Here is a 27,813-nt window from a genome sequence, read left to right as displayed (position 1 = left end):
TGCTTTGATGTTGCTTTCACCATATTTTTTTTCTGTTCAGTGTTCACTACACTTTTGGATCTGTGACTTTTCATCAAATTTATACAATTTTTGGTCACTATGGCTTTAAATAATTGCTCTGTCTCCTGGTTTCCCACCACTGTTCCTTCTGTGACCCAAATTACACTTATGTTAAGACTGCTTGCTATTGTCCCACTGGTCACTGATGTTGTATTCATTTTTTTTTTTTTAATTCTCTGTTCTTCATCTTGGATACTTCTATTATTGTATTTTCTGGTTTACTAATCTTTTCTTCTGTGGTGTCTAATATGCTGTTAATATAATCCAGTGTATTTTTCATTTCAGATATACTTTTCACCTCTAGAGATTCAATTTGGATTTTTTAAAACAGCTTCCATTTCTTTCCTCACTACAACCTTTAGTCTACTGCTAATTTTGGTCACACTACTAAGATGATACCCTCTTGAAGAGTCTTAACCAATGCTCCATGTGTTGTGACTTCTTTCTGTTTCTACTAGTGGGCAGAATGAGTCTCAGTCTTCAGTGAGTTTCAGCCATTGTTTAGCCTATTGCTTTCTGGTGGTTTCCCAATAGTTTCTTCCCACGTATATACAGATAAGTCATCAGCAAAAGACTCAAGAAGGCTCCTCTGCAGATCTCCAGAACGCTTTTTGTGTGCAGCTGTCTCCTCAGGCAGCCTCTGCCCCATATATATGAGCTGCTTTGCACCTCCCCCACAACCCCACCCTAATCTCTTTGTCCTTAACTGGGGTAGACCACAAGACTCTGGTTCGACTCCCCCTCTATGTGTTGTGGCCTGGGAACTGCCTCCAAGCAGTAAGAGTGATCTTAAGGATAATTTTTTTTGTGTTCCTTCTTTCAGTTATCAGTTTTATACTACCTATTGATCAATGTCTGGCTGTGGTTTTTATATACTTTTTCTGGTTTGCTAGTTGTTTAAGATGGGAAGGTAAATGTAGTTCTTCCATCATGACTGGAAGTAGAAATTTTGTTTATATTCTTGGTTCTATTGATTCGTTCATGTGAGCGCCAACCAGTGACTTCACTAGGCTTCAGTTTCTACACATGTAAAATAAGATTAACTTAAATCAGTAATTTTCAACCCCCTTTATACAGACTGAACTGCTTCAGGATTCTTCTGTAATCCATGTTCTATGAGCACATCTCACCCAGCAAAGTGTTACATTGACACTGTCATATTCAGTAGGCTGTTCACTAAGATGTTGCAATGGGTGATTTCATTTGACATTTAATCTTGTAGAGGGCACTGCTTATTTTTCAGTACACAGAACAAGTTTCTTATTTTTGCATAAAAGCTCCCAATCCATGTGAATTATATAGAGCTGACCTCTTCCCCAGCTGCAGAGGAAGACCTGGATCTAAGCCAGTACATTCCCTTCTCCTGACTGGAGCTACTGGTGCAGAGATGGGTATATGATATAATTGGTCAATGACTGCCAGGCCCAGAACCTTTGTTCAAACAGTCTGTCTTTGAAGCTGACTAGAATCTGGGAGGATATAGAGCTGAAGATTTTGACAGTCATCTTCTTACCAGAGGGAGCCTAAAAATGAAGAAAGAGTTGGGAGATGGGGTTCTGGTGGCATTTTAAGCCCCTAAGTCAAAGGATATCTTCAATTAATGCTAGACTTTTTCTACTATGCGACACAACAAATTTCCTTTTTTCTTAGTCCAGTGTAGGCTGGGTTTTCTGATACTTGCAATAAAAGTCTCTCAACTGTTCCATCAAATAGTAAATGTATTCGCGGTAACAGATCAAGAAAAACACACTGAAGTAATACAGTTGTGGAGTAATGAGCTGTAACAGCAACCATCAAAGCAAATTAGCACGCCCCCTAGAGATGGACTTCTCTTTAAGAACAAGGGCATGTGTACCAGGCAGAGCACAAGCAGAGATCAGTGTTGTGTCACATGCAAGAGGTGAAGCTCCAAACAAAGGTAGTTCTAAAAAGAGAAAAAGGGAATATGATATTTTAGGCCTGATTTGCGGAAATCCATTCACACGGATAGCCAAAACGTCACCTCTAATACAAAAGACAGGAGGGTATCACCTAAAGTGACAACAAACCACTGACTACTATGACCTAAAAATAGATGTGTTCTTTTAATTTTTAAGTCTGGATAATATCTTACAAAACACGGCAGTTCTATTTTTGCTCCCCAAAGAACATAAAAATATAGAAAATAAGCAGCTGATGATATAGTGGTTCTTAAACTGCTGGGCTACTGGCCTTTTCCTTTATAGTTTTCCTATTTTGTAACCAGAAGAATCTCAAGATAATTTGAGAAGAGCGATTAGAAAACTGAAAAAAAAAATCTATTAGTATGTTGCTTGTCAAAAAAACAATTTACAGTGGTTTTCAGCTACCAGAAGTTCTTGTGTAGCAAAAATATTTACAAAGAAAAATCATTGCTTGTCATCTTTTCTCTTCACTTACTTTTTAACCTATATATTCCACTTCCTTTGGTGTACAAGGAAGTGGAATATATAGGTTAAAAAGTAAGTGAAAAGATTCTATTTTTTTTTTCTATTCTCTATCTCTTATTTTTTTTTTTATTCTCTATCCTTTGGGATATTTGATGAAGGCAATGGTATTTTTGTGTCACGTACTATTACATAACAAATGATGAACACTGACTAATGATACTAAGTTTACTGAGATATGGAGTACTTGACAACATAGACAATAATTGAGGCAAGATGATAAGACATGTACGTTATTCTTTAGGTACATGCTTTAACTATCCTACTAACAGTCACGGTAAACCTTACTCTTTTTTTTTTTCTTTTTTGAGATGGAGTTTTGCTCTTGTTGCCCGGGATGGAGTGCAATGGCGTGATCTCGGCTCACGGCAACCTCCGCCTCACAGGTTTAAACAATTCTCCTGCCTCAGCCTCCCAAGTAGCTGGGATTACAGGCAAGCACCACCATACCCGGCTAATTTTGTATTTTTAGTAGAGACAAGGTTTCTCCATGTTGGTCAGGCTGGTCTTGAACTCCCAACCTCAGGTGATCCACTGTGCCCAGCCAAACCTCACTCTTAATAAGACTTTGTCCTCTAGGGAATGTTGACACAGTGGGTCACAAAAAAGATGAAGTGTGATAGCACAATTTGTCAGTTAAACAAGGCTTGAAACAGACATGAAATATTACATATGGTATTTCTCCTATTAACTTACAAAATAAGCAAAAGAGAATTAAGACCCAATCCTCAGTTAAATTTGGAAAGGGTGAATGAATATAAGATAGAAGAGACTATTAGAAGGGGCATTAGAGTACCAACATATCTCAAATGGGGGAAAAACCAACCCCTGAAGGTTGGACTATTGTATGAACATGTAAACTGAAGTATTAAGAATTTTACAGGCCAGGTGCAGTGGTTCACGCCTGTAATCCCAGCACTTTGGGAGGCTGAGGTGGGCAGATCACCTGAGGTCAGGAGTTTGAGACCAGCGAAACCCCATCTCTACTAAAAACACAAAAACATGGTGTGGGTGTGGTGGCGGGCACCTGTAATCCCAGCTACTAGGGAGGCTGAGACAGAAGAATTGCTTGAACCCAGGAGGCAGAGGTTGCAGTGAGCCAAGATCGCACCACTGCACTCCAGCCTCGGCGACAGAGTGAGACTGTCTCAACAAAACAAAACAAAACAAACAAACAAAAAAACAAAAAACAAGAAAAAAATTTTAGGAGAGGTTACTTAAAAATTTTTTTTCGTTTTTAATTGACAAAAATTATATTGACTGTCTACAACATGATGTTTTGAAATGCAAATACATTGTGAAATGGCTAAATGGAGCTGATAAATGTAAGCATTACCTCACATACTTATTTTCTGTGGTGAGAACACTTAAAATCTACTCTCAGAGAGACTTTCAAGAATATGTTGTTAACTGTAGGAGATGACTTTTAAAAATTGTATGTTTTTCCTATGCATTTATATCCTTAAAGAAAGTATGGTATATATGTACAATAGAATATGTATTCAGCCTTAATAAAGGAAATTCTGCCATATATGACACCATGAGATGAACCTGGAGGACATGATGTTAAGTGAAATAAGTCAGTCACAGAAGGACAAATATTGCGTGATTCCACTTATATGAGGTATCTATAATATTCACACTCAGAGAGAGTGGTTGCTGGGATGGCAGAGGGAGAAATGGGGAGCTGCTGTTCAATGCATATAAAGGTTCAGTTATAATAGACGAGTACCTTCTAGAAACTTGTGAGCAACACTATGTCTTTACTTCACAATACTCTGTTGTGCACTTAAAGATTTTTTTTTTTTTTTTGATGTAGGGTCTTGCTCTATTGTCCAGGCTGTTTTTCAGTGGCACAATCACAGCTCACAGCAGCCTTGACGTCCTGGGTCCCAACGATCCTCCTGCCTCAGCCTTTTGAGTAGCTAGGACTACAGGCATGTGCCACCACACCCAGCTAATTTTTGTATTTTTTATAGAAACAGAGTTTTGCCATGTTGCCTAGGCTGGTCTCAAACTCCTAGGCTCAAGTGATCTAGCCTATCTCAGGCTCTCAAAGTGCTGGGATTATAGGCATAAGCCACTGCACCTGGCCTTACTTAAATATTTAAGAGGGTAGATCTCATGTGACATGTTCTTATCACAAAAAAAATCTCTCCCCAAAGTTTAAACTACCCTCTGCTGAATTATACTTTGCATACTCACTTCTGACTGTCATTCCATTTCAGGCAGAGATGTCTTTTATATTTGTATATGAAATATTTGTATATGAACCATGAGGAATATGGCATTATTATACATATGTGGCACATAAAATTAAAGGTATTTTGCCAGTATTTATGCATAAAACCATTCTTTCTTTCTTTCTTTCTTTTTTTTTTTTGAGATGGAGTCCTGCTCTGTCTCCCAGGCTGGAGTGCAGTGGTGTGTTCACAGCTTACTGCAACTTCTATCTCCTGGTTCAAGCCATCTTCTCACCTCAGCCTCCTAAGTAGCTGGGACCACAGGTGCACAATATCATACCCAGCTAATCTTATAAATTTTTTGTAAAGATGAGGTCTCTCTATGTTGCCCAGGCTGGTCTTAAACTCCTGAGCTCAAGCAATCCTCCTGACTTGACCTCCCAAAGTGTGGGGATTATAGGCATGAGCCACTGTGCCTGGCCCCAAACCCTTCCTATGTCCTTCTCATCATTCCCATTATATTGACATTTGCTTTCTTTTCAGTCAGTTTGCATATATCCAGCAGTCAAGGACTATATATTGCATATTACTGTGTCTCCTCCTAACAGAGTGGTCTGCACACAACAGCTGCTTGATAAATACTTGACGGATGAGCAAGGGGGAAACGGAGTACATGCATGCTAGGAAAGCCTGGAGAGTCTTGTTTTAGGTTAGAGAATACTGTGGGCAAGATGTTTCAACACTGTTAAGGGATTTTTCTTTGAAAAGATTGAGTTAATATGTTCAACAGCAACTTTTCATACATATATTGAAAGAGCCAATCTCTTCAGGGCCCACATGGACATGGAACAAGAGGCTAGAAAGGAAGGTGTTTCCGAAACATGTCTTCCTTATTTAAAACATTAAAAAAAGATATAGTAGAAAGCTTGAATGGAAGAGATTAAAAGCATACTGTTAAGTAAGTTGTATAATGGGCAGTATAATAGAGAGGCAGTATAATAGAGAGATGCCAAATTTGGAACTTGGGGAATAAAGACAGATTATAAAACATCTCCAGAATAAAGGGCCATGGTCTGTGAGAATAATATGGGTTTCTCTTAAGTATAGCAATTTAAATTCTTTAGTCAGCTACAAAGAAGTATATGCAACTATGTGCAAACCAACAAGAACTTTGTGAAATGTTTCTTTTCGGATTATTAGTGGCAGGTAGTAACACCTTTCTGATAACCTTAATGATCTGAATGACTTGCACTCGGGGTGTCATACCAGTTCCCCAGCCTGCATGACAAACCATAAGAAGGCCAGGCAGGGTGAGGCCGAGAGGGCCGCAGTGCTGAGGGGCAGTGCACAGGTTCTGTGGTCCTCCTCACCCAGCAGCATTGGCAGAAGCGGAAAGCGGAGCAGTGGCTGTCATTTTTGACTTCCGCAGCATCAGATATGTACTATACTAGGCAGCAACAGAAATACAGGGACCTTAAAGATGATTCTGACCAATTTCCTAGTTTCTCGTCATTAGTCCTCTCCATGTCCGATTGCCTTAGGCAGACAGAACCTACACTACATACTGATCTGCGCTATTTTTGTCTTCTCTTGCAAGTGGCCCACATTAAGAACTGGGGAAAGAGAGTGAGTGTGTGTTTGTGTGTGCACGCGCGCATGCATGGAATAATTCACATTATTCCTTTAAAATGTTTATGTTGGACACTCCTTGTTCATATCCACAGAAGCATAATGAAGCATTCTAGATTGTCATTTCCATTTTGTAATATTGCATTTACCTTCATTTATAATACCATTAATTCAAAACACTATTAAAATTCCTGAGCATTTAAAATACATAGATTCTCTAGTCAAATATCAGATAACATGATGGTATCTTGGGTTTTATTTCATTTTTAAAACTCACATAAATCTGATTAAAAGAAAATATAACAATATAGATCTTAAGATCAATAGAACAATCTATTTTTGTGTTTAATTTCCTGCTGTCATGAGAAGAGGTTTTCAAGTAACAACAACCAAGGTCCCTCCCATGTCACACTGTGTACTCATTTAGTCATTTATCAAATGCTTCTTGAGCATCTGTTAGTTACATGCATTTTACCAGACATGGGGAAAGGGCAAGGAAGAATGGAGGGAGGCAAGGCGTGGTGTTGTGAGAGTTGGTGGGGATAATATGAAAGAGGTGACAGGTACTGTTTCTGAATATTACATTTCACTGCTGTTAATATAAACAGTTTTAAATATTCTTAGTTCCTTTTCAAATCAACATATTGAAAATTTGTCTCTATATGAACTTCAATAAAATTTTAATGAGAAATGGAATAATTCAATCCGAGAATTTTAGAGCTGTAAGAGAACCCTTAGACTATGTGGTTTAACTTCACAGTTCATATTAAAATTATTTTTATTTGTTCATTCACTTTGTATTTATTTTATTATAAATGTGAATCAAATAAAGACCAAAGGGGGCTTGGATTTGCCCACGTCCTTGGGAGGAAAGGAAGGACTACCCTCAGCAGGAGTGCCGGCCACTGCTGCCCTTCAGTTCATCAGACCGCACAGCATCCAGTCTGTTGGCCAGGATTGCTGGGTTCAGTATGATCTCTTTTTCCTAGTAGGTCTTGAATCAGTAATTTTATTAACTATTATAAGGTTCACATGACAGTGTTATTTTAATTGCAGTATCAATTCACATTTCAGGATTCACTGTTTGCCTGTTATCTTGGCAACATTAAATCTATTAATATAATATCTTATAATATATAATATCTCATATCTTTCATTTATATGAAGAATACAAGTACCTGAAATGAAAATTGACAACTAATTCAAGACTACCTTAAAAAAATTAAACTCATATTTTTAGTATCTACTCACTATAATTCTTAATGTTGTTTTCTTTTAATTACTTAATTTGCCTAAGTAGCCTAGCTTCTGTTGTTATTGTATTGTGCCTGCTCTTGATTTTATTTTACAGAGCTATCTGAATTAAGCAACAAACCAAATGAAACATTTAACAGTTTAATTTGAAAAGAGTAAAATAAATATAGAGGATTTCACTGTATTCTGTAGTGCATGAAAAATGTAGCTTTTATTTATTTTTGAGATGGAGTTTCGCTTTTGATGCCCAGTGCAGTGATGCGATCTTGGCTCACTGCAACCTCCGCCTCCTGGGTTCAAGCGATTCTCCTGCCTCAGCCTCCAGAGAAGCTGGGACTACAGTTGCATGCCACCACACCCGGCTAATTTTGTATTTTTAGTAGAGACGGGGTTTCCCCATGTTGGCCAAGATGTTCTCAATCTCCTGACCTTTCAATCTGCCCACCTCGGCCTCCCAAAGTGCTGGGATTACAGGCATGAGCCACTGCGCCTGGCCAAATGTAGCTATTCTTATGCAACATCTAACTCTGCCTGAGAACTAGACACAGTCCCCACAATCATGCTAAGGTTTTCAATCACATCATAATCTCTGCAACTGGACAGGAAGAAGAGGATTCAGATGAACCCTTAAGTATAAATAGATGTCAGTATGGATTCAGGAAAAAAAAACCACTTAGGGGTATTCGTAGTAACAAAAATAGTGGCTACCATGTATCTACATGTACAGGGAACTCAATTTTTCCGATGTAGAGAGATATTAAGTAATCGGCCCAAGGTGGTGCATACAATAAGCAAGCTCCTGAGGGCAAAGGTTGGGACTTCTTTTATCATTTTACTCAGAAGGCCTCAGAATGCAGGGCACAATCATTGCTGGAGGGGTGCCTGAGTTTTATTTTTAATGTTAGAGGTTGCTTTGTTTTGTTCTCTCTCTCTGTGTGTGTGTGTGTGTGTGTCGTATGTTGTATTAGGATGAGATAGTTCTTAAGAGGTTGATCCAGGGGACAATTACAATTATTTTCTCTCTAATTGATGTATATAACTTATAGTGTAATAGTTTTTAGAGGATTTGGTGCATTTATCTGTAAAATAACCTCCCTAAGGGATATAAGTATCCTTCTTGTGATAGAAGGTTTCTCAAATCCTTATAAGTAACAATAGAAAAAAAAAAAAAAAAGACTGTGTTACATAACATAGCAAAATGGAAGCCTTCCTGTTTTATTCTACTAAAAAAACCCCCAAAACTGAAAAACAAACGCCTGTCTGTAGGCTGAGGTTAGGTCCAGTTGGTTTGTTTGGCTTTCACCTTGGTGAGTGCTTTCACCAAAGGTAGAAGGCATTCTTGGCTTCACTCCCTGAAATAAGGTTTGACAGCTGTTCGACTCCACAGAGCACTATTACATAACAAGGCAGTTCAAGAAGCAAAAAAGAAAACTACCTTGAAATGAGGGTTTGGTGAGTGGGCTTGTGACAGAATACACTTTTACCACCATAGAAAAATAGTTAACAGCAAGGACACATGAATGATTATCATCATGGAAATGCTATGGTTTTTCCCCACATAAATTTCTGAACTGTACACATATAGATGTGTGTATCACGATCAGTGACCTTCTAAGCGAGCGTCTGTGTGGGAGAGAACTGCGCCTGCCACAGAGTCTGCGATGTTCCTGGAAGTCAAGTATGACTTTCTTCCCTTCTTTCTTTTTTTTTTTTTTATAATGCCACCCCACAGAAACAATTTTTAAATCACAGAGTAAATTCAACGCAAAGAGTCAATTCTGAGATTCCTGACCTTATTAGCAGCTCTAAATAATATGTAATGCAACTTATTGTCTAAAATGAGCTCTTTCTTGAGCATACTCTTTTTTAAAAAGTCCAAGCTGGTTTTCATTATTTTTCAGCTCCAGAGAATGAAGAAGCTTTCTATTTTTTAAGGCTTAAAAAAACACACAAGTATCTTTAAAGCAGTTTAGATACCAAGGTTAAGAGTCACAATTGATTGCAGGGTCAGAACTTTCCGGCTATACAGAATTTATTCATTAAAGTCATGTGTTAAAATTGAGAAACAACTGGAAGATACAACCACAAAAAGAGTTTGTTTATGCAAATTCTTGAATAGACCTCCTAGTTGCTCTTAATCAATATTGATAAAAAGTATGTATAAGGAACTTGACTTAGTACTCAAATGGCATTCTTAGTAGGTTTTTGCTGAACAAATCAGAGTACATCTTTGGAGATATATTTAAGATCTCAGCCATTTCTAAACAGTGTACCTATAATTTCTTCTTTATTAGTAACCTAAAGACTTCTTTTGTGACATAACTTCATACTGGCAAAAGGATTTATTTGGGGTCATTTTCCTGATAAAAATCCTGTCAGACCAGGTTGTATATCATGCAAGAAGAAACTTAGGCCTAGAAGCCTGCATGTATTGGTTAGGTTCCTAAATGAAAGATGTAGTGAAAGCTAGAGACACATATGATATCTGTTTTCTATCCGGTTTTAATTTACTAAGTTGCCTCTTTTTCATTTTAAATGAAGATATTGGTTGAAAGGTAAGGTCCTTAATATGTTTAAAGAAGAAGAAAATGTTATTTATTTTAAAATATTAGCAATTTTTACATAGCCCACATATTTAAGAAACATTATTAAGTAATTTCTCCTTTATCCCAAAATGATCTGAAGAGCACAAAAAGCTATTCCTCACTATGGAAAATGCAGAGCATATGGGTGGGTGGGTGGGGGGGTGCTGGTACTTAGCAATTGAGTAAAATAAATACTGGTGTTAAAAATCAGAATAAATTGTAAATGTGGAATGAAATTATCTAGTTCAGAGCCTGGTGCATTATAGGTGCTGAGTAAATGTTGAATAAATTAATAAATAAATGAAAGATCACGATTTCCAGCTTTATCACATTTTGAAGCCAAATTATTCCCTTTCTAAAATAAAACCTAATGATATTTTGCCTAAACTAAGAACATTCATGTCTCAAGAACCGCATCATAAAGTTGTCTAACTATTGGGAAGTTACTGTAGAAATGCCAGTGCATCTATCTATTAAATGTAACTGGGTCTCCTTATGCACGACCTCACGTTGTTTAATCTCTGAATTAGATTGCAAAGGACAGAAATTCAAGGCCTTATATCATGCTATAAATACAGACAAGATCTACATACAGCTCGAATCAACACACATATCACCTTGAAAGAAAATTCAAGTACAATTGATAAACCACATTAACACAATAATTAAAAACTACACATACACACGCATACATGGTGAAAGCAAATACTCAAAAAGTGAAGAGAAGCTGCTAGTGTCAGCAGCATCAACAGTCCCATGGTAGCCATCCTCCTTTCATCATGGTCAATTCATTAACAGGGGAGAAAAGACAGAAACTATGAGAAATGCAAACCATCTGCTCAATCCAGATGCAATAGCACATGCCTCTTATATCCAAAGCTCTTTACCAGAAACACAGATAAGATCTAATCCTCTCATAAAATCTCCAACAGAGGTATTCAGACACATTTGTATCACAAATAAAAACAATGCCAAAATCATCATTAACTGAGACCTTTTAAATATCAGGCAAGACTTTTACCAGTGAGTACACATTGATAAAACAGTATTAAACAGCATTAGAGAAAAACGGGGCTGGATTTCTATTAGCTTTATTCAGCTATTCCTTAAGTAAAATCAGGCTGAAAATATCTCAGTCCTTAAATAGCAAGAACATTTTAGTCAAGTCATCCTAGTTTTAAAAAGACATAAGAAGATATTCCTTTAATATTATATATTTCAAGTAATGTGTATTTCTTAAAAGACTAAAAGCAAATATTCTTACCTTGAAATTGTGAATCTTTTCATATTTTGGAATTTGCTCGTTTTCTTTCAGAGTTGCTCTTCTAACAAGTGATGTCAACTGCGAATAAGCAAAGAGTTTCAGAGGTTGCCAGATTGTCACAGACGACTTTGGAGAACCCAGTTTCATTCCCAAGGCTGCTATCAATAAATCTTGCTGACGGCCCTCTTGTTTTGATTTGTGAACTGCAGCCCTATTAGTTTTCCTCCCCGACCAAGACTCTTTGGATGGCATTTTGGAATTCACAGGGAAAGAAAACCTATAGTGGTCTATGTCTGTTGATGAAATCTATTCAGCTAACACATGAGCATTCTGCCAGGCAGCACGGAACCCTAACCTACAGAGAGCTGCAGAGAAACACCACGGAGAGGTGGAGGAGGAGGATGAAGCACTTCTTAAACAGAGGTCGACTAACCAGCAAATTCTTCTTTCTTCCTTTTTTTCTTAAAGGGATCTATATTCTAGCTTCTAAAAACTTGAGTATGAACAGAAATAAAAAGAGTCGATGCTAACATACAAAACACTCAGCATCTCTCTCTATCGCTTTTTAAAAGGCATGCAATTTTGACAAATGATACATTTCTAAAAGCTTTCTTCTCTATTCAAGATATTAATGTCCATTCTGAATGAAAGATGCCTACATACTGCCTGCAATCAGTTTCTAGCAACAGACACCCTGTGAAGCCCCTAGCAGGGAAGGTGGGGGGAAGGGAAGGATTTCACAAGGAAGGCTGCATTAGACTGGCCACCGTAAGAAAGGAGATAACCAATGAAAATCAAGCAACAGTATTTAAGTACTGTATTCCTCAACTCACTCTGTCTCTCTGTTTCTCTTTCCTCTCATGTAAGAGTTTCTTGCTGGCTCAAGGCAAAAAAAAGAAAAAAAAAAAAAAAAAATCAGTGGGAAGGTAATGAGAAATGAATGAGTCATGCATTACTGCAAAATGGAATTTTTTTAACCTATTAAAAGCAGAGGAAAATTAACATACATACAGCACTAGGTTTTAGAAATAATGCACCACTGCCACGTAAATTATGAAAGGCTAATCTGTATCCTTTGCTCATTATGGACTGAGGTTAGCTAACCAAAACCCAAGTTTATTAAAGATGCGGAAAAACTGGTGAATATTTTGATGAAAAATAAAATAAGTTTAGGTATCGTACTATTTTCATGCAGAACAAGGAGCGTGCATATCACATTGCTAATAGCTTGGAGTGGTCAGTTTTGTCTGTATTACGAGTAGTTTTGTTGTGGGCTATACTTACATAGACGAAACCATTATTTTAATTCTCTAGTCTCAACATTTTTTTTTTATTCAGAGAGCTTGAGGCCAGGTCATAGTGGAAGCCAGTTGGGAAAAATTCCTTATTTGCACAGGTCCCAGTTGTAGTGTAACTACTTATAGGACTCAGATATATTTTGTTTGCTGGTGTAGCAACAGGGTGGCTAGGTGAGAGACTTAGCACAACTTGATTTAGGAGCAATACCCACATTTTTTCACTAAGGTGCTACAGGATGCTTAAATTTCCCATTTTGGTTCCCTAACTACCTCCCATTATCTATTTCTCATGCTATAATAATAAAGTTAAACCAATAATCATGCCAATGTTACACTGTATTTAAAGCATCTAAAATTCTCTATACATTTAAATGGATTCAGTATATTTATAGTGTAAACACTTTAATCTCAGATTTCATAATCTACAGGGGGTATGTGCCCAGTGCATATTCTAGTTTAATTAGGGCATGAAGTGGTTCTTAAGATATGCTAGACATTGAAAATAACAAATGATTGATTTTCTAAACATCCTCAAATTATTTTTGTTTACTTGATTGAGTCTTTAGTCCCTTTTATTCTTCTAAAATTATGTCTAAGTAAATAAAAGGCAAAATGTATTTACATAGGAGTTTCAATTTCACAAGTTTGTATACTTAGATAATATATATGAGACATAAAATGCTCCCATTGCAAGAAGAAATGCAATGGAAAAAGTCTCCTTCCCTAGCCTAAACTGCTTTTCAGATTGGACCTATTATGATGACTAAAAATATAAAGGCCAACCGACTCTAGACATGTACAGCCTAAAGTGAAGTTTAACTAGTTCTCAGTAGGAACCAGAAAAAATAGCTCCAAAGGCAAGTTGAACAGTAAATTTTTTCTTCAACAATGTTTGATATCAAGTTACTAAGTTAAAACAATCACACATGTAACCAAAGTAGCATCTTTTTTCTGAGTATTTTTGATCAACATCCTATTTTATAGATCATTCCTGGTTCTTCAGCTAGAGTTACTAAATTCAACCAAGCATAAAAATATTCATGATAGTTACCCAGAAAATTTAGAGCTAGGTAAAAGTAAACGTTTTGTCATTCAGAGGTAAGGTCTACTGTAGACTCCACAGATTGTACTGTATTTCCTGAGTAATGTTCTATTTAGTCAAGAAATACTGGATTAACTGCAATCTGAACAGCTACCTAGGGCAGTAAGGAGATAGAAAACAATAGCTCAGGATGAAAACAGCATTGGCTACTCTCAAATGGCTAAGGGTTTGGTCACTATTATGCCTTCAACAAGGCAGTAACAGCACTTCTGCATTAATTTTGGTGAAGAACTTGTAAATAACAAAAATTGCTAACTCTAAAATTCAGAACCAATATAATCAATAGTCTGACATTCTAGACAAATGTGTATCACTCATGCTTACATTATCTAGTACATTTCCATCTACTTATAGAATCTATTAATTATGGTTATCACTTATTAGTTATTGAGCACATATATTCCAGATACCCAACTAAGCAATTTATATATAGAATCCCACTGAATCCACAGATACACCCTATGAGGCATAAATTATCTTAATTTTACAGTTGAAAGAGCTGAGACCTACAGTTTACTTCCCAAAGTTGCACAGCTAGTATGTGGTGGGCTTGGGCTCATAAATACTATGCTATATTCACCCAGATGAGAAAATGGGAGGAAACCATGGAGTCTTCTCTCTGATTCTATTCAAGGTGGTTTCTCTAGTTACGTTCTTTCAATTTTGAGGAGTTGCAATAGACGGTAAGACAGACTAGCGGTAATTATCAAAGGATGGTAAGAAAAATGTAGTAACCGAACTCATCGTGCGCTCTCTTGTTCCTTGGGCGCTCTCCTCTCTCGCCCTCTGGCTTTGCCATGCCCTGCTCTGAAGAGACACCCGCCATTTCACCCAGTAAGCGGCCCCGGCCTGCAGAGGAGGGCGGCATGCAGCTCCGCTTTGCCCGGCTTTCCGAGCACGCCACGGCCCCCACCCCGGGCTCTGCGCGGGCCGCGGGCTACGACCTGTACAGTGCCTATGATTACACAATACCACCTATGGAGAAAGCTCTTGTGAAAACGGACATTCAGATAGCGCTCCCTTCTGGGTGTTATGGAAGAGTAGCTCCACAGTCAGGCTTGGCTGCAAAACACTTTATTGATGTAGGAGCTGGTGTCATAAATGAAGATTATAGAGGAAATGTTGGTGTTGTACTGTTTAATTTTGGCAAAGAAAAGTTTGAAGTCAAAAAGGGTGATCGAATTGCACAGCTCATTTGCGAACGGATTTTTTATCCAGAAATAGAAGTTGTTCAAGCTTTGGATGACACCGAAAGGGGTTCAGGTGGTTTTGGTTCCACCGGAAAGAATTAAAATTTATGCCATGAACAGAAAACGAGAAGTCATACCTTTTTCTTAAAAAAAAAGTTTTTGCTTAAAGTGTTTTGGTGTTTTGCACTTCTGTAAACTTACTAGCTTCGCCTTCGAAAAGTACTGCATTTTTTACTTTTTTTTTTTTTTTATGGTCAAGGAAGAGATCATAAAAAAATAAAACACAAAGCTTTTTGTGTTTGAATCAAAAAGAAACTTTGTTTTTCTGCAATTGATGGTTGTATGTAAATCTGCTTTGTGGTGACCTGATGTAAAGTGTCTTCTTAAAATCAAATGTCAGATTAAAAAAAAAAAAACCTGTATTTAACTCAAAAAAAAAAAAAAAAGAAAAAAAAGAAAAATGTAGTAACCAAGATCTTATGATCTCAAGTTTAGCATGTAGTAGGAAATGCAGACTTCAAGGCGCAATTCAAACACCCCCTCCTATGTGATGGCTTTGATAATCCACACCAATTAGAAGTGATCTCATCCACTTGCGAACCTCACAGTCTTTCACTGGTTCATTAGTTATGAGACTACCACATTCTACTTCATATCAGTTATCTGTGTAGCTGTTTATATAGAATTAGGCTTTATGTATATTTCTACACACCTTGAATCTAGCATACAGCTTACACAAAGGTTCAATATATATTTAGTTAAAAAATAAAACCAAATGAAGGCAGTTATTTTTATTGTGGGGCAGTGTGGTATAAAGAAGAAAATATGATTTAAAGTCAGAGAAACTGAAGTTTGAATACTGACCTTGGGAGTTCTGCTTTGTTTCTTGGTTACCTCATCTACGTAATATGAATAATAATACCTGTCTCACAGGTTACTGGGAAGTTTAAAGAAATGACCCAAAAACAAAACAAAAACAAAAACCACTATCTGCAGGGAGTAAGTACCCAATAAATGATAGGATTACAGGGTTGCTGAGCCCAATGTTAGCTGTAGGTATATAGTGTAAGTATAGGACACAGGTGCCTGCCCTCAAGGAGTCTGTAATCTGCTTTAGGTCTATACCACATAAGCATGCCTGGAAACGCTGCCCTTCCCATTGTGTTTTGTCCCTACCCAGTTACTCATACTCTGGATCTAATCCTAATTTTTAAAAGGCATATAATGACATGTATGCCAGCTGAGGAAGCAGGGTTAGGAGGGAAGTGGAAAGCGGCAAGAAACTCAGTATTGTTAAGGATCCAGGAACACTGCTTGATGCTTCCCAAGACTGTCTTATCTATTGTTCCTACAGCCATCCTGGGAAGTATGTTGCATAATGGTCACTTTAGAGATGAGGAAACTGGGGCTCACAGAGTGAGTTGCTCAAGGTCACACAGTCAGGATGTGGAGGTCTGAGCTCAGAATCCCCATCTTTTGTCTTCAAAGCCTAACAGCTCTTTCTGCTACCTTATGAGAGTAGTATATAACATAAGGTGTTAGGCATATAGCACCTCTCATATTCTGGCTCTACAAAACAGAAGAAATGGTTTAACTGGGTGGGAGCCTAAACTGGTTGGGCACATATCTCACAAGGTCATTCTTGATAGAAACATTAACAGTATCTAGCTTGTTATTTTGACTGGGAATCTTTGACCTGTTGTCAGACCTGATCCTGCCCATCCTTTTTTTTTGAGACAAGGTCTCACTCTGTTGCCCAGACTGGAGTGCAGTGGTGTGACTACAGATCACTGCAGCCTCAACCTCCCGGGCTCCATTGATCCTCCCACCTCAGCCTCCCGAGTAGCAGGGACTAGAGGCACATGCCACTACACCCAGATAATTCTTGTATTTTTTGTTTCTAAAGATGGAGTTTTCCCATGTTGCCCAGGCTGGTCTGGAACTCCTGGGCTCAAATGATTCATTAGCCTCAGCCTCCCAAAGTGCTGGGATTATAGGCGTCAGCCATTGCAACCAGTGATCCTGCCCATCCTTGACACAGATATCAATTCTGTAGGTTCATCTGAATGAGGCCTGGAAAATGGGATGGAGAACGGGTGAATTCCACAATCCTCTGTTTCTACCTTTGTCCATACCATCTGCAATATAGAGAGGAGGACTATAAAAATGGCAAGGAGGAAGTCCTAGTCAGAACAATCAGGCAAGAGAAAGAAAGAAAAGGCATCCAAATAGGAAAAGAAGAAGTCAAACTATTTCTTCATTGACGATATGATTCTATACTAAAGGAAACCTTAAATTAGACTCTGGCAAAAGGCTACCAGAACTGATAAATGATTTTAGGAAGGTTTCAGTTTACAAAATCAATGCACAAAAATCAGTAGCATTTCTATACAGGAATAATGTCCATGCTGAGAGTCAAATCAAGAACACAATCCCATCTGGGCACAGTCGCTCACACCTGCACTTTGGAAGGCTGAGGTGTGAGGATCACTTGAGGTCAGGAGTTTGAGATCAGCCTGACCAACATGATGAAACCCCGCTTTTTTCTCTACTAAAAAAAAAAAAATACAAAAATTAGCTGGGCGTGGTGGCGGGCACCTGTAAGCTCAGCTACTTGGGAGGCTGAGGCAGGATAATCACTTGAACCTGGGAGGCGGTGGTTGCAGTAAGCCAAGATTGCACCGCAGGACTCTGGCTTGGGCAACAGAGATTCTGTCTGCAAAAAAAAAAAAAAAAAAAAAAAACCACACACACACAAAACAAAACCAATAACGAAAACATAATCCCATTTAAAATAGTCACAAAGAAAATAAAATACCTGGGGATACGGCTAACCAAGGAGGTGAAAGATCTCTACAAGGAGATCTACAAAACATTGCTGAAAGAAATCAAAGATGACACAAATAAATGGAAAAACATTCCATGCTCATAGATTGGAAGAATCAATTCATAAAAATGGCCATAATGCCCAAAGCAATTTATAGATTCAACACCATTCCTGTCAAATTACCAACATCATTCTTCACAGAATTAGAAAAACCTATTCTAAAATTCATATGGAACCAAAAAAGAGCCTGGCTACGCAAAGCAATCCTAAGCAAAAAGAACAAAGTTGAAGGTATCACACTATCTGACTTCAAACTAAGTTATAAGGCTATAGTAACCAAGACAGCAATGGAAGAGAACAGAATACCAAGAAATAAAGCCTCACACTTAAAACAATCTGATCTTCCACAAGGCTGACAAAAATAAGCAATGAAGAAAGGACTCCCTAAGAAACAAGCAACGAGAAAAGGATTCAATAAATGGTGCTGGGATAACTGGCTAGTCATATGCAGAAGAATGAAAATTGGATCCTTACCTTTCACCATATACAAAACTTAACTCAACATGGATTAAAGATTTAAAGACTTCAAACTATAAAAATCCTAGAGGAGAACCTAGGAAATACCCTTCTTCATATCAACTTTGGGAAATAATTTTTGTGTAATTCCTAAAAGCAACTGCAACAAAACAAAAATTGATAAGTGGGCCTAATTCAACTGAAGAGCTTGTGCACAGCAAAAGAAACTATCAATAGAGTAAACAGACAACCTACAGAACGGGAGAAAATATTTCAAACTATGCATCTGGCAAAGGGCGAATAACCAAAGTCTGTAACAATCTATAACAAATTTAAACAAATCAACAAGCAAAAAACAACCCCAATAAAAAAACGGCAAAGGACATGCACACTTCTCAAAGGAAGACATATAAATGGCTGACAAACATATGAAAAAATGTTCATCATCACTAATCATCAGAGAAATGCAAATGAAAACCACAGTGAGATACCATCTCACACCAGTCAGAAATGCTATTACTAAAAAAGTCAGAAAACAACAGATGCTGGCGAGGCTGTGGAGAAAAGAGAACACTTACACAATGTTGGTGGGAATGTAAATTAGTTCAGCCACTGTGGAAAGTAGTTTGGGGATTTCCCAGATAATTTAAAACAGAACTACTGTTTGACCCAGCAATCCCACTGCTAGGCATATACCCAAAGGAAAATAGATCATTATACCAAAAAGACACATGCACTTGCATGTTCATCACAACACTATTCACAATAGCAAAGAGATGGAATCAACCCAGGTGCCCATCGGGGTAGACTGGATAAAGAAAATGTGGTACATACACACTATGGAATACTATGCAGCCATTTAAAAAAAAATCATGTCCTTAGCAGTAACATGGACAGAGCTGGAGGCCATAATCCTAAACAGATGAATGAAGGAACAGAAAACCAAATAATGCATGTTCTCACTTACATGCAGGAGTTAAGTGCTGAGCATGCACGAACATAAACTTGGGAACAATAGCTACTGTGAACTACTAGAAGGCGGAGAGTGGGATGCATCTAAAAACTACCTGTTGGGTACTACGTTCACTGCCTGAGTGCAATATACCCATGTCACAAACCTGCACATGTACACCCTGTATCTACAATCAAAGCTGAGTAAAAAAACAAATAAAAATTTAAAGTACTGTTAATACTTCAAAAAATATGATCAAATTTTCATAGCAGATCTTTGCATTTTACAAGAAAGTGTTTAATATACTATATTCTATTTTTCTCATTTTAATACTGTTTTGTGATTATAATTACAATGATCAATTTTACTCAGTGCCAACCTGAGAACCACTTTTCACCTGTTTGTGAAGAGACATGCATTTTAAGCCACAATGTACATTGCCTATGTCACTGAAAAGAAAAAAAAAAAAGGTAAGGGGTGGGGTAGAGGAGCAGTGTGAGGAATAAGAAATAGAAGGTGAAATAGGTGACCTTGAAAAGGAACACATTCACGGTTTTTCAAATAAATTCCCACTGATCTTACTACCCTGTTGTTTGTCCAATAAACAAAAATCCACAAATACTGGATTTGCATTGAGCTAGCCTCTCATTTTCACCAAGTGTGGTAAAATAGGAAACTCAAGGGCTCTGGGGCCAGACAAAAGCGCTAACCTTAACTCTGTCATTTACTCACTGTGGCACCTCCTTGGTCAAGTAACTGATTTATTTCTGTCTTTGTTTCTTTATATGTAAAATGAATTGAAAATACTTATGGTATAGAATTATTAAGAATCAAATGAGATACTATGTGGGAAGCATTTTTGCATTATTTCTGGCACAGAAAGTAAATCAATAAATGGAAGTTTGCCTCCCTTCCCTTGTGTCAAAGGACCTACACTTCCAAGATAAGAGTTAGCATAATTTGTGACTATGATATGGATTAAAGACCTACGGTCATTGCTCTATGCAATGTGAGCTCAGGTCAAATTATAACCAATAGTTTAGGGACACATTATCACATTATAAGCATCACTGTTCTGAAATTTTTACCTTACCTTATTTCTGGCAATTTTATAATGAAAAGAACATCCATTCTCAAACTCAGTAATCCCTTCAAATCCTGCTTATAGGAAAGGGTCTTATCAATTCACACTAAACTACAAATGACCGATTATACTCTCTTTTCCACAAATATCTAGTTTTTAATGTGGAATCGAGACTTAAGCCAAAGAGATAATTCTCCAACTATTGAATGTCAGTACTTATTTATAGTAAGAATGTTCTCTAGGACACTGGAAGGACCTCATGTAACACAAACAGCCACCTCCTTTGTAACATCAAGGTGATACCATAGAATCATTAGCACAATGCTCCAGTTATCAAAGCTAAGTCAACAATCCATCCAAAAAGCACCACAAAGGAATGTTCTAGCTGGCATGACCCTTATGACTCGGAAGGTGCTGAGTAACTGGATTAACTCTTGGGTAATATGAGTTTCTGGTTCAGGTTTAGCGAAATCCTGCAATTTCTATAAAATGTTAAAATTGAAGCACAAACACAGCTTTCCTGAAACCTCCAATATCAAGTTATAATATAAACATTTATGGATTCAAGCAAATTCAACTCACTTTAGATACACAGATTATTCCTACCTTCATCCCCTGAATTATAATTTGTAACCTATTTTTTCTCCATTAGAGTCAAGAGTGAAATATATTCCAAGGTACTTAACAACATGTCAGCTTCCATTAATTAACTGACAGTTGCACAGCACTGTACTAGTAAATGCTTTACATGTATGATATAGTTTAGTTGTCAAAACAACCAGTAAGGTAGTTATTACAATTCTCTTTTTATAGATGAGAATTGTATACTTAGACTTAGAGACTTTTAAGAATTGTATACTTTAAAGACTTAAAGAAACACTATTGTAGATGAAGAAACAAAAGTTCAGATAAATTAAGTATCTTGCTGAAGGTCACCTAACTATTACATGGTGAAAGTAAGACTTGAACCCATGTCTATTTGATATCAAATTGTCTCCCTCCTCTAGACTATCCTGCCTCTCATATTATCTATTGTTAACATGCCATTTTTGAAAGGCTGCCATTTGAATAAATTTCTGGAGCATTTATATTCTAGTGCCTTTCAGATCACTAGGCCTTTTACTACTGCTATATTTGAATTTATAGTAACTACCAGATTCAACAATCAAGCAAAAATTTCAAATGTATTTTAAGTCAAACATTAAAGACTTCTGTATCAGAACTCTATAAATTCCTTAAATTATGTTGGGATAAATAAATGTTTATGTTACACAGAAAACTCTTAACATTACGCTAGGACTCAATTTTTATGCTACTGGCAGCAATCACATCATAATTCCTAACTCAGTTTTCATTATATAGCTCCTCTAGCATTAATATAGTATCCATCTAAACAGATAACAATAAGGCACACCAGTGCATTCATCTCCATATATAATGAATTTAAATCACACTATACTAACACTGCCACTACCAAATGTTGTATACTCTGTGACCGATTCACATGCTCCCTGACCGATTCACATGCAATAAGATTTAAACATAAGACATTTGAAAACAATGCAAACAAAAAAGGATAGCCCTTGCATTCTTCTTTCAAGAAACAACAGAAATATGAGAAATTCTCCAAGCACCAGCTGAGCTGTGAAGGGAACTTTTTCACACTACATGAAGAACATTATGCCCAAGGAGGAGGGGGTGGAATAGCACACAGCCTGGCTTCCAAGCCTTGTTCTTACTGCTATTAGACAAGCCACTTAGCTTTTCTAAGTCTCAGGCCTGGGGACTAAATGAGCTCAATGGTCTTCTCTATATTTTTAATAGAAATTCAAAAGAAAAGAAAAGGTTCATACTCATTTAGTACATAAGTATGTGCTGAAAGATCTGGGGATGTCTATGAGAGAAATGCCTGCTGGCTCTTTGATCAAGTGGATCTTCAGAAGGTAGCTCTGGCAAATTTACAATGGGCTTTTGGCTGGTACCCAATCAGACAGGCTCAGAAAGATGGAGTTTGTCAGCACAAGGAGATTATATCTATTTCTTAAGGGGAGACTAAAAATACCAAGCTCATGAAACTCATAGGTAAATCAAAATGGCATTCGTCTAGTTTATAACAAAATATGAGATATAGTTATTAATATCATAAAGTAGTGACCAACATGCTCTTTTTGGTAGCACACCTACACTGCAAACAAAAAATAATTAGGAAGTTGGTGGGAATGGAATTGGAGCAAGTGGAGTGAGATAAATTGAACACTTACTATGTAGAGTTAGAACAACCTTTACAATTAGGATGACCTTGCTGATGGACTAGAATACTCAGCATCCATTTCATGGGTCTCCCCTCACTTTAGGTCTGTGCTTGAATGGGCATAATCAACTTCTACCTATTTTAGTCTCCTCTTTTAATTATTTCTTTATGATTTTACATATCATTGCTCACATATCTTAGGTGATCTTAAAGTTAATTCATAAGATACAGTCTTATTTTTTCACTTATAAATTCTTGGAGGGTGGCAGATTGTGGTCCTGATGTATTGGTAACAACTTATACAATAAATGGAAGATGTCCTTATTCTGAATTATGTAACAGTATGTAAATATAAACAAAATTACATAAGAATAAAACGTTCTAATCTAACACTATCTAATGTTTGGTTACCAGGAGTGATGGTTGTATAACAACATTCTTCCTTGGCTCTTCCTAATGAAAAGCTGAAACTGGGCTTCATGAGAAGGTCTTCTTGATCCTCCCCCCAACCCTCATGAATCTGAGGGGATACTCGGGGAAATGTGTCATTACATTTTTATTTTTGTCAATTTTTGTCCAATTTTTGACACCTATTACCTGTGAGACTTAAAGAAACACTATTATTGTTCTGTAACAATAGAGAAGGTGAAATCAGAGAAGGTCTAACACTTTGTCAACAATGAGGAACTTTAAATCTAGTGCAAAATTCTTTAACCATAAACATTTTCACTTTTTCAAAAAGCTTTTGGATATAATGTACATATAAAAATACAACTAAAAGGCAGAATCAGATTGATATTATTAGGAGTGTTTTCCGATTTTAAACTGCTATATGAGGTTATTTCAAGTTATTGCATCTCAGCGAACATTCCATACTGACTAATTTAATGGAGGCAATCTAGTATATCAAAACAAAAGCTAAGTGTTATATTTTTAGTTTTCTCATTCTTTTAGTGACTTCTGTTGATTAGGCTAGGATGAAGCCTAAGTGATTTGGTTATTTTAAAAAGGGCCTGTTACAGACTTCTTTAAACTTCAGTTAGAAAAGCTAATTTCCTTTATATGGCAAAAATAAACTACAGTTTGATTAGAATATGTCAATTGTAATTTATTTAAAATATTCACTTTAAGCCTCAATAGAGATATATATTGATTCATGGTATGAGGCAGATTTGTGATGTTCAAACATACTTTTGAAAATTTGCTTTTATTTTGAAAATGGCAACAGTGGCCTGAAGACAAAAGATTTAACTTTCATAACTTTACCCTGGGAAGAAGTACAAGCATGGGCATAATTCACAGATGTGTTAATTGTCCACTGTACCACCACACATTCAATTTTCTTTGTAATGACTCTGCTATACAACTCACATTTTATAAGATGATGATGTTTGAAAAGTAAAAGTAGCTTGCTTTTGGGCATTTTCTAAAACAAACTTTTTATATCGTGTCCATAGCATTTCACTTATGAAATTCCTGTTGGTTCAAAGGATCCTAATAAAACTAATAGAGAACTTAACAACCCCTAACTTATATGTTCTTCATATAAGAGATAGTCATTAGGTTCTTATTTTTATACATACTGTGTCTCACATGGAACTCGGTATATTAAAAGTGATTTGAGGCCGGGCGCGGTGGCTCACACTTATAATCCCAGCACTTTGGGAGGCCGAGATGGGCGGATCACAGGGTCAGGAGTTCAAGACCAGCCTGGCCAACATAGTGAAACCCCATTTCTACTAAAAAATACAAAAAATAAGCCAGGCGTGGTGGTAGGTGCCTGTAATCCCAGCTACTCGGGAGACTGAGGCAGGAGAATCGCCTGAACCCAGGAGGTGGAGGTTGCAGTGAGCCAAGATTATGCCACTGCACTCCAGCCTGGGCAATACTATGAGATTCTGTCTCAGGAAAAAAAAAAAAAAAAAAAAAAAAGAGTGATTTGAGGCATCTGGACAAGGTCCACATGTGGTCAGTATGTTAGAAGGAAGACACAGAAAGTCAGACTGCAACAAGTGGCACTTGTGAGGAAGAAGAAAGATTAAAGGATGATTTAATATCTTTCAGTGACATTTTAATGGACTGAGAAGAATCTACTATGCTGATTTCCTCCTCCACCGGAAAAAAAAAAAAAAAAAAAAAAAGGTTAAAGTGAGACAGCAATTGAAGATTTTAGGTTGATAAGGTCAAATGTTATCTCAGAATGTACCTAGGCTTGTTTAATATAAAAATATTTTCAGTCCATTACTATTGAGTAAAATTAATGCTCTAGGAAGATATGCCATATTTACCTTTAGGTTTAGCATATCCCTGCCAACTAGCAGGAAAAACACAGTTTCAGGAGAACAGGCTTGGGTGCCCGAAGGAGGCCTTAGAAAACCTCATCGAGGCCTAGGCCTGATTCTATAACCATGTGGCATATCAAGAAATAATCTGTGAGGTAACTGGTTTAATAATCTGGTACTAATTCTACTTCACAATAATTTTAATTACTGTAGTCTTCTGCCAACCTGGCTAAAAAGTAATCCAGGCACACTTACACTGCCCCCAAATCGGTAGCACTTAGAAAGAGCTTTCCATTCCACAAAGTGATCTGTCATATACACTATTTCATTGTAACTTCCTATTCTTGTTTTTCAAAAAGGAAATTTACTGATGTTAAGGTATTTGTTCAGGGCAGATAATCAGTAAGCAAAGCAGCCAAGATGGAAACCAGGCCTTCTGACTTCACACCCTATCCTCTCTCCACTTCACACCCTATCCTCTCTCTACTCTACTGTGCTTGCCTGAGACATAGGGATATAATCACTTAACAGGCTGACTCTTAACCCTAAGCAAGGCTCAGCTGTCACGAAGACCCAGAACCATCAGCAAACAGAAACGTTCACAACTAGAATGACCACTCTTAATTCACTTCTAAGCCTGACAATTGGTTTACAACACATAGAGAAGTAAAGTCAGCCTCGGTGATTCACTTGAGAATTAAAAAAAAACTTTTCCATTATTTTGATGGTGGGGGATAGGGGGTAAAGTGATATGTTGATCTCATTTAGATACATGCAGTTCTTTGTCAGATAATGTATCAGGGCTTCAAAGAGAGTCATTGAGTAGCACGTCTTTTTGTTTCTGTTAATTTTGCACTGGCTTTTCCTGATCCTTAAATTAAAAACAAACAAAACTACCTCCAAACCAATGAAATGAGAGTGTAGTCTCTTGAGCAACTAATTAAACTGTTTTAGAAATAGCTAATTAAGCTTTCCATTAAAATCCACCAAATAGACATACATAATTTACAAGGTGGAAAGCCATTTCAATCTTATGGGTAAAACAATTAAACAAGTCTTAGATTTATAACAGAGATTGCAGATTGGCTAATTCAGTGAGTAATTATATAATTAGGACACATTTTATCTTTAAAAGAATATAATCTAAAAAAACAAAAATTTCTGGGTGCTAGACATGTGGCCAAAGTGTAAAAACTTTATAAAACCCACAAATTCATTAAATGAAACTACTGAAATGCTCAAAGTATATATGTACAATACTAAGTGCTCATAGTTTTCACTCAACATACATTTTACTGAGTATCTACTATATGCTAGGCACTAATGAATCTACAGCTTCATACTGGAGACTAGGGTGGTATACTATTTTACAAGTACCAAATTTTAAATACATATTTAATAAATAAATTATAATTGAGATAAGTGCTACATGAATAATGTATTTTCCCACCCTATTTTAGTCCCATAATCACATTTTCTAACAAAAGTTGAATTTGTCTATGAAATCTATGACCACGCCCTCCTTCCAAACTGCTCCCTCCTCTCACGGGCTTTCTGACACTCTCACAGGTGACTTCTACACCTCTCTCCATCCCAGATTTCTCGCTTTTTCCAATAGGGATGTGTTTTTAAAGAACTCTGAAGTCCAAACCACAGGGTAGTTTTTGACCATCTCATACAATCCTTTTATCAGAAATAATACAGACAGGGAGCTGAAGTTTATAAACTCTCCTCCTCAATATGCCTAATCCCTCCTTCCATAAAGCATTTAAAAAATTAAATTGTTTTAAATTTAAAAATTTAAAATTTTTAAAATTTAGTGTTAGGTGGTTAAAAGCTTGGCTCTTGAGTAAAGACTATCTGTAAAAAAAATCTTAGCTGCATTTACTAGTTATGGGATCTTAGATAAGTCTCAGTTTCTTTATTTGTAAAACTGGAATGAAGACAGTACCTATACTTCATGGGGACTGGAAGGATGAGATGAGATAATATAGGTAGGATGTATCGAATATACATAAGGCATATATTTTTAGTACCCAGCATGCAGAGAGCTCTCAAAACTCTCAAAGACTATGTGGTGATGCGATGTTGATATTGTTATCATCATTAGCATCAGTCTTATAGCCTAACACAAGACTTGGGACAAAGTAGATGCTAAATAAATGTTAAAAGAATGAGCAAAATTCATGGCACATTCGTAAGCCTCACTGAATTCTTCAGACTCATAGATGAGTGCCTGTCTGAATGATTTCAGTCTCCTGCCCTTATGCGGTCAGAATAGATTTAATACAAAGAAATGTATAAACCTTTTGTCTTTTATCTAGGTTATTCAAAAAGTAATGGCAGGTCAGAGGTGCTAAGAAGAATGGTATTTTAAATAATGTTTCTTCATTTGGCAGTCAAAATATATGCAGAATATGAACTAAAAACATGTTAGAGAGAAAATTTTGATAACATAGGTATCTTAGCAACATAACTGACTAAAGGAGACACTGAATTGAAAACATTTGTTTTGCTGAGAGAACATGTGCCACCTGAAATAAGGAGGATGTTTAGGATTCATGAACTGTAGTTTTCTATTCCACAGGTTGTTGAATCATTGTGGTTTAAACTAATCTGCAGGACCAAAACAACTATTACTGGAGGAATAATGTAAAGTGCCATGAAAATTTTGGATAAATAAAAACCCTCTGCAATAAATTCCAAGAAAATATTAGAAGGAAAAGGGAATTTAGGCAGTATCTACCATTCTTTTTTTTTTTTTTTTTTTGGAGACGGAGTCTCGTGCTGTCGCCCAGGCTGGAGTGCAGTGGCCGGATCTCAGCTCACTGCAAGCTCCGCCTCCCGGGTTCACGCCATTCTCCTGCCTCA

The 27,813-nt window shown here is 36.9% G+C and overlaps 1 protein-coding gene and 1 pseudogene across 8 annotated transcripts in view; one reads left to right on the top strand and one right to left on the bottom strand.

Moving 5' to 3' along the window:
* Positions 1-27,813, bottom strand: part of CHN1 (chimerin 1) — a 176,239-nt gene that overhangs the window by 34,389 nt on the left and 114,037 nt on the right. For 4 of the 7 annotated variants that reach the window (XM_011991871.1, XM_011991874.1, XM_011991872.1 and 1 more), the window contains exon 1: positions 11,441-12,296. In XM_011991871.1, coding sequence (XP_011847261.1) covers positions 11,441-11,692 — 252 coding nt within the window. In that variant the 5' untranslated portion in view covers positions 11,693-12,296. Of the gene's footprint in view, positions 1-10,868; positions 10,954-11,440; positions 12,297-27,813 lie in introns of those variants that run through there. The other 3 variants (XM_011991870.1, XM_011991875.1, XM_011991873.1) reach the window with 2 other exon arrangements.
* Positions 14,582-15,185, top strand: LOC105548044 (annotated as a pseudogene). The gene has a single exon (XR_001007332.1). The product of XR_001007332.1 is annotated as a deoxyuridine 5'-triphosphate nucleotidohydrolase, mitochondrial pseudogene (transcript).

This window comes from Mandrillus leucophaeus, unplaced genomic scaffold (assembly GCF_000951045.1).
Source record: "Mandrillus leucophaeus isolate KB7577 unplaced genomic scaffold, Mleu.le_1.0 Scaffold40, whole genome shotgun sequence".
Lineage (NCBI taxonomy): Eukaryota > Metazoa > Chordata > Mammalia > Primates > Cercopithecidae > Mandrillus > Mandrillus leucophaeus.
This window is presented reverse-complemented; position numbering and strand designations above follow the sequence as displayed.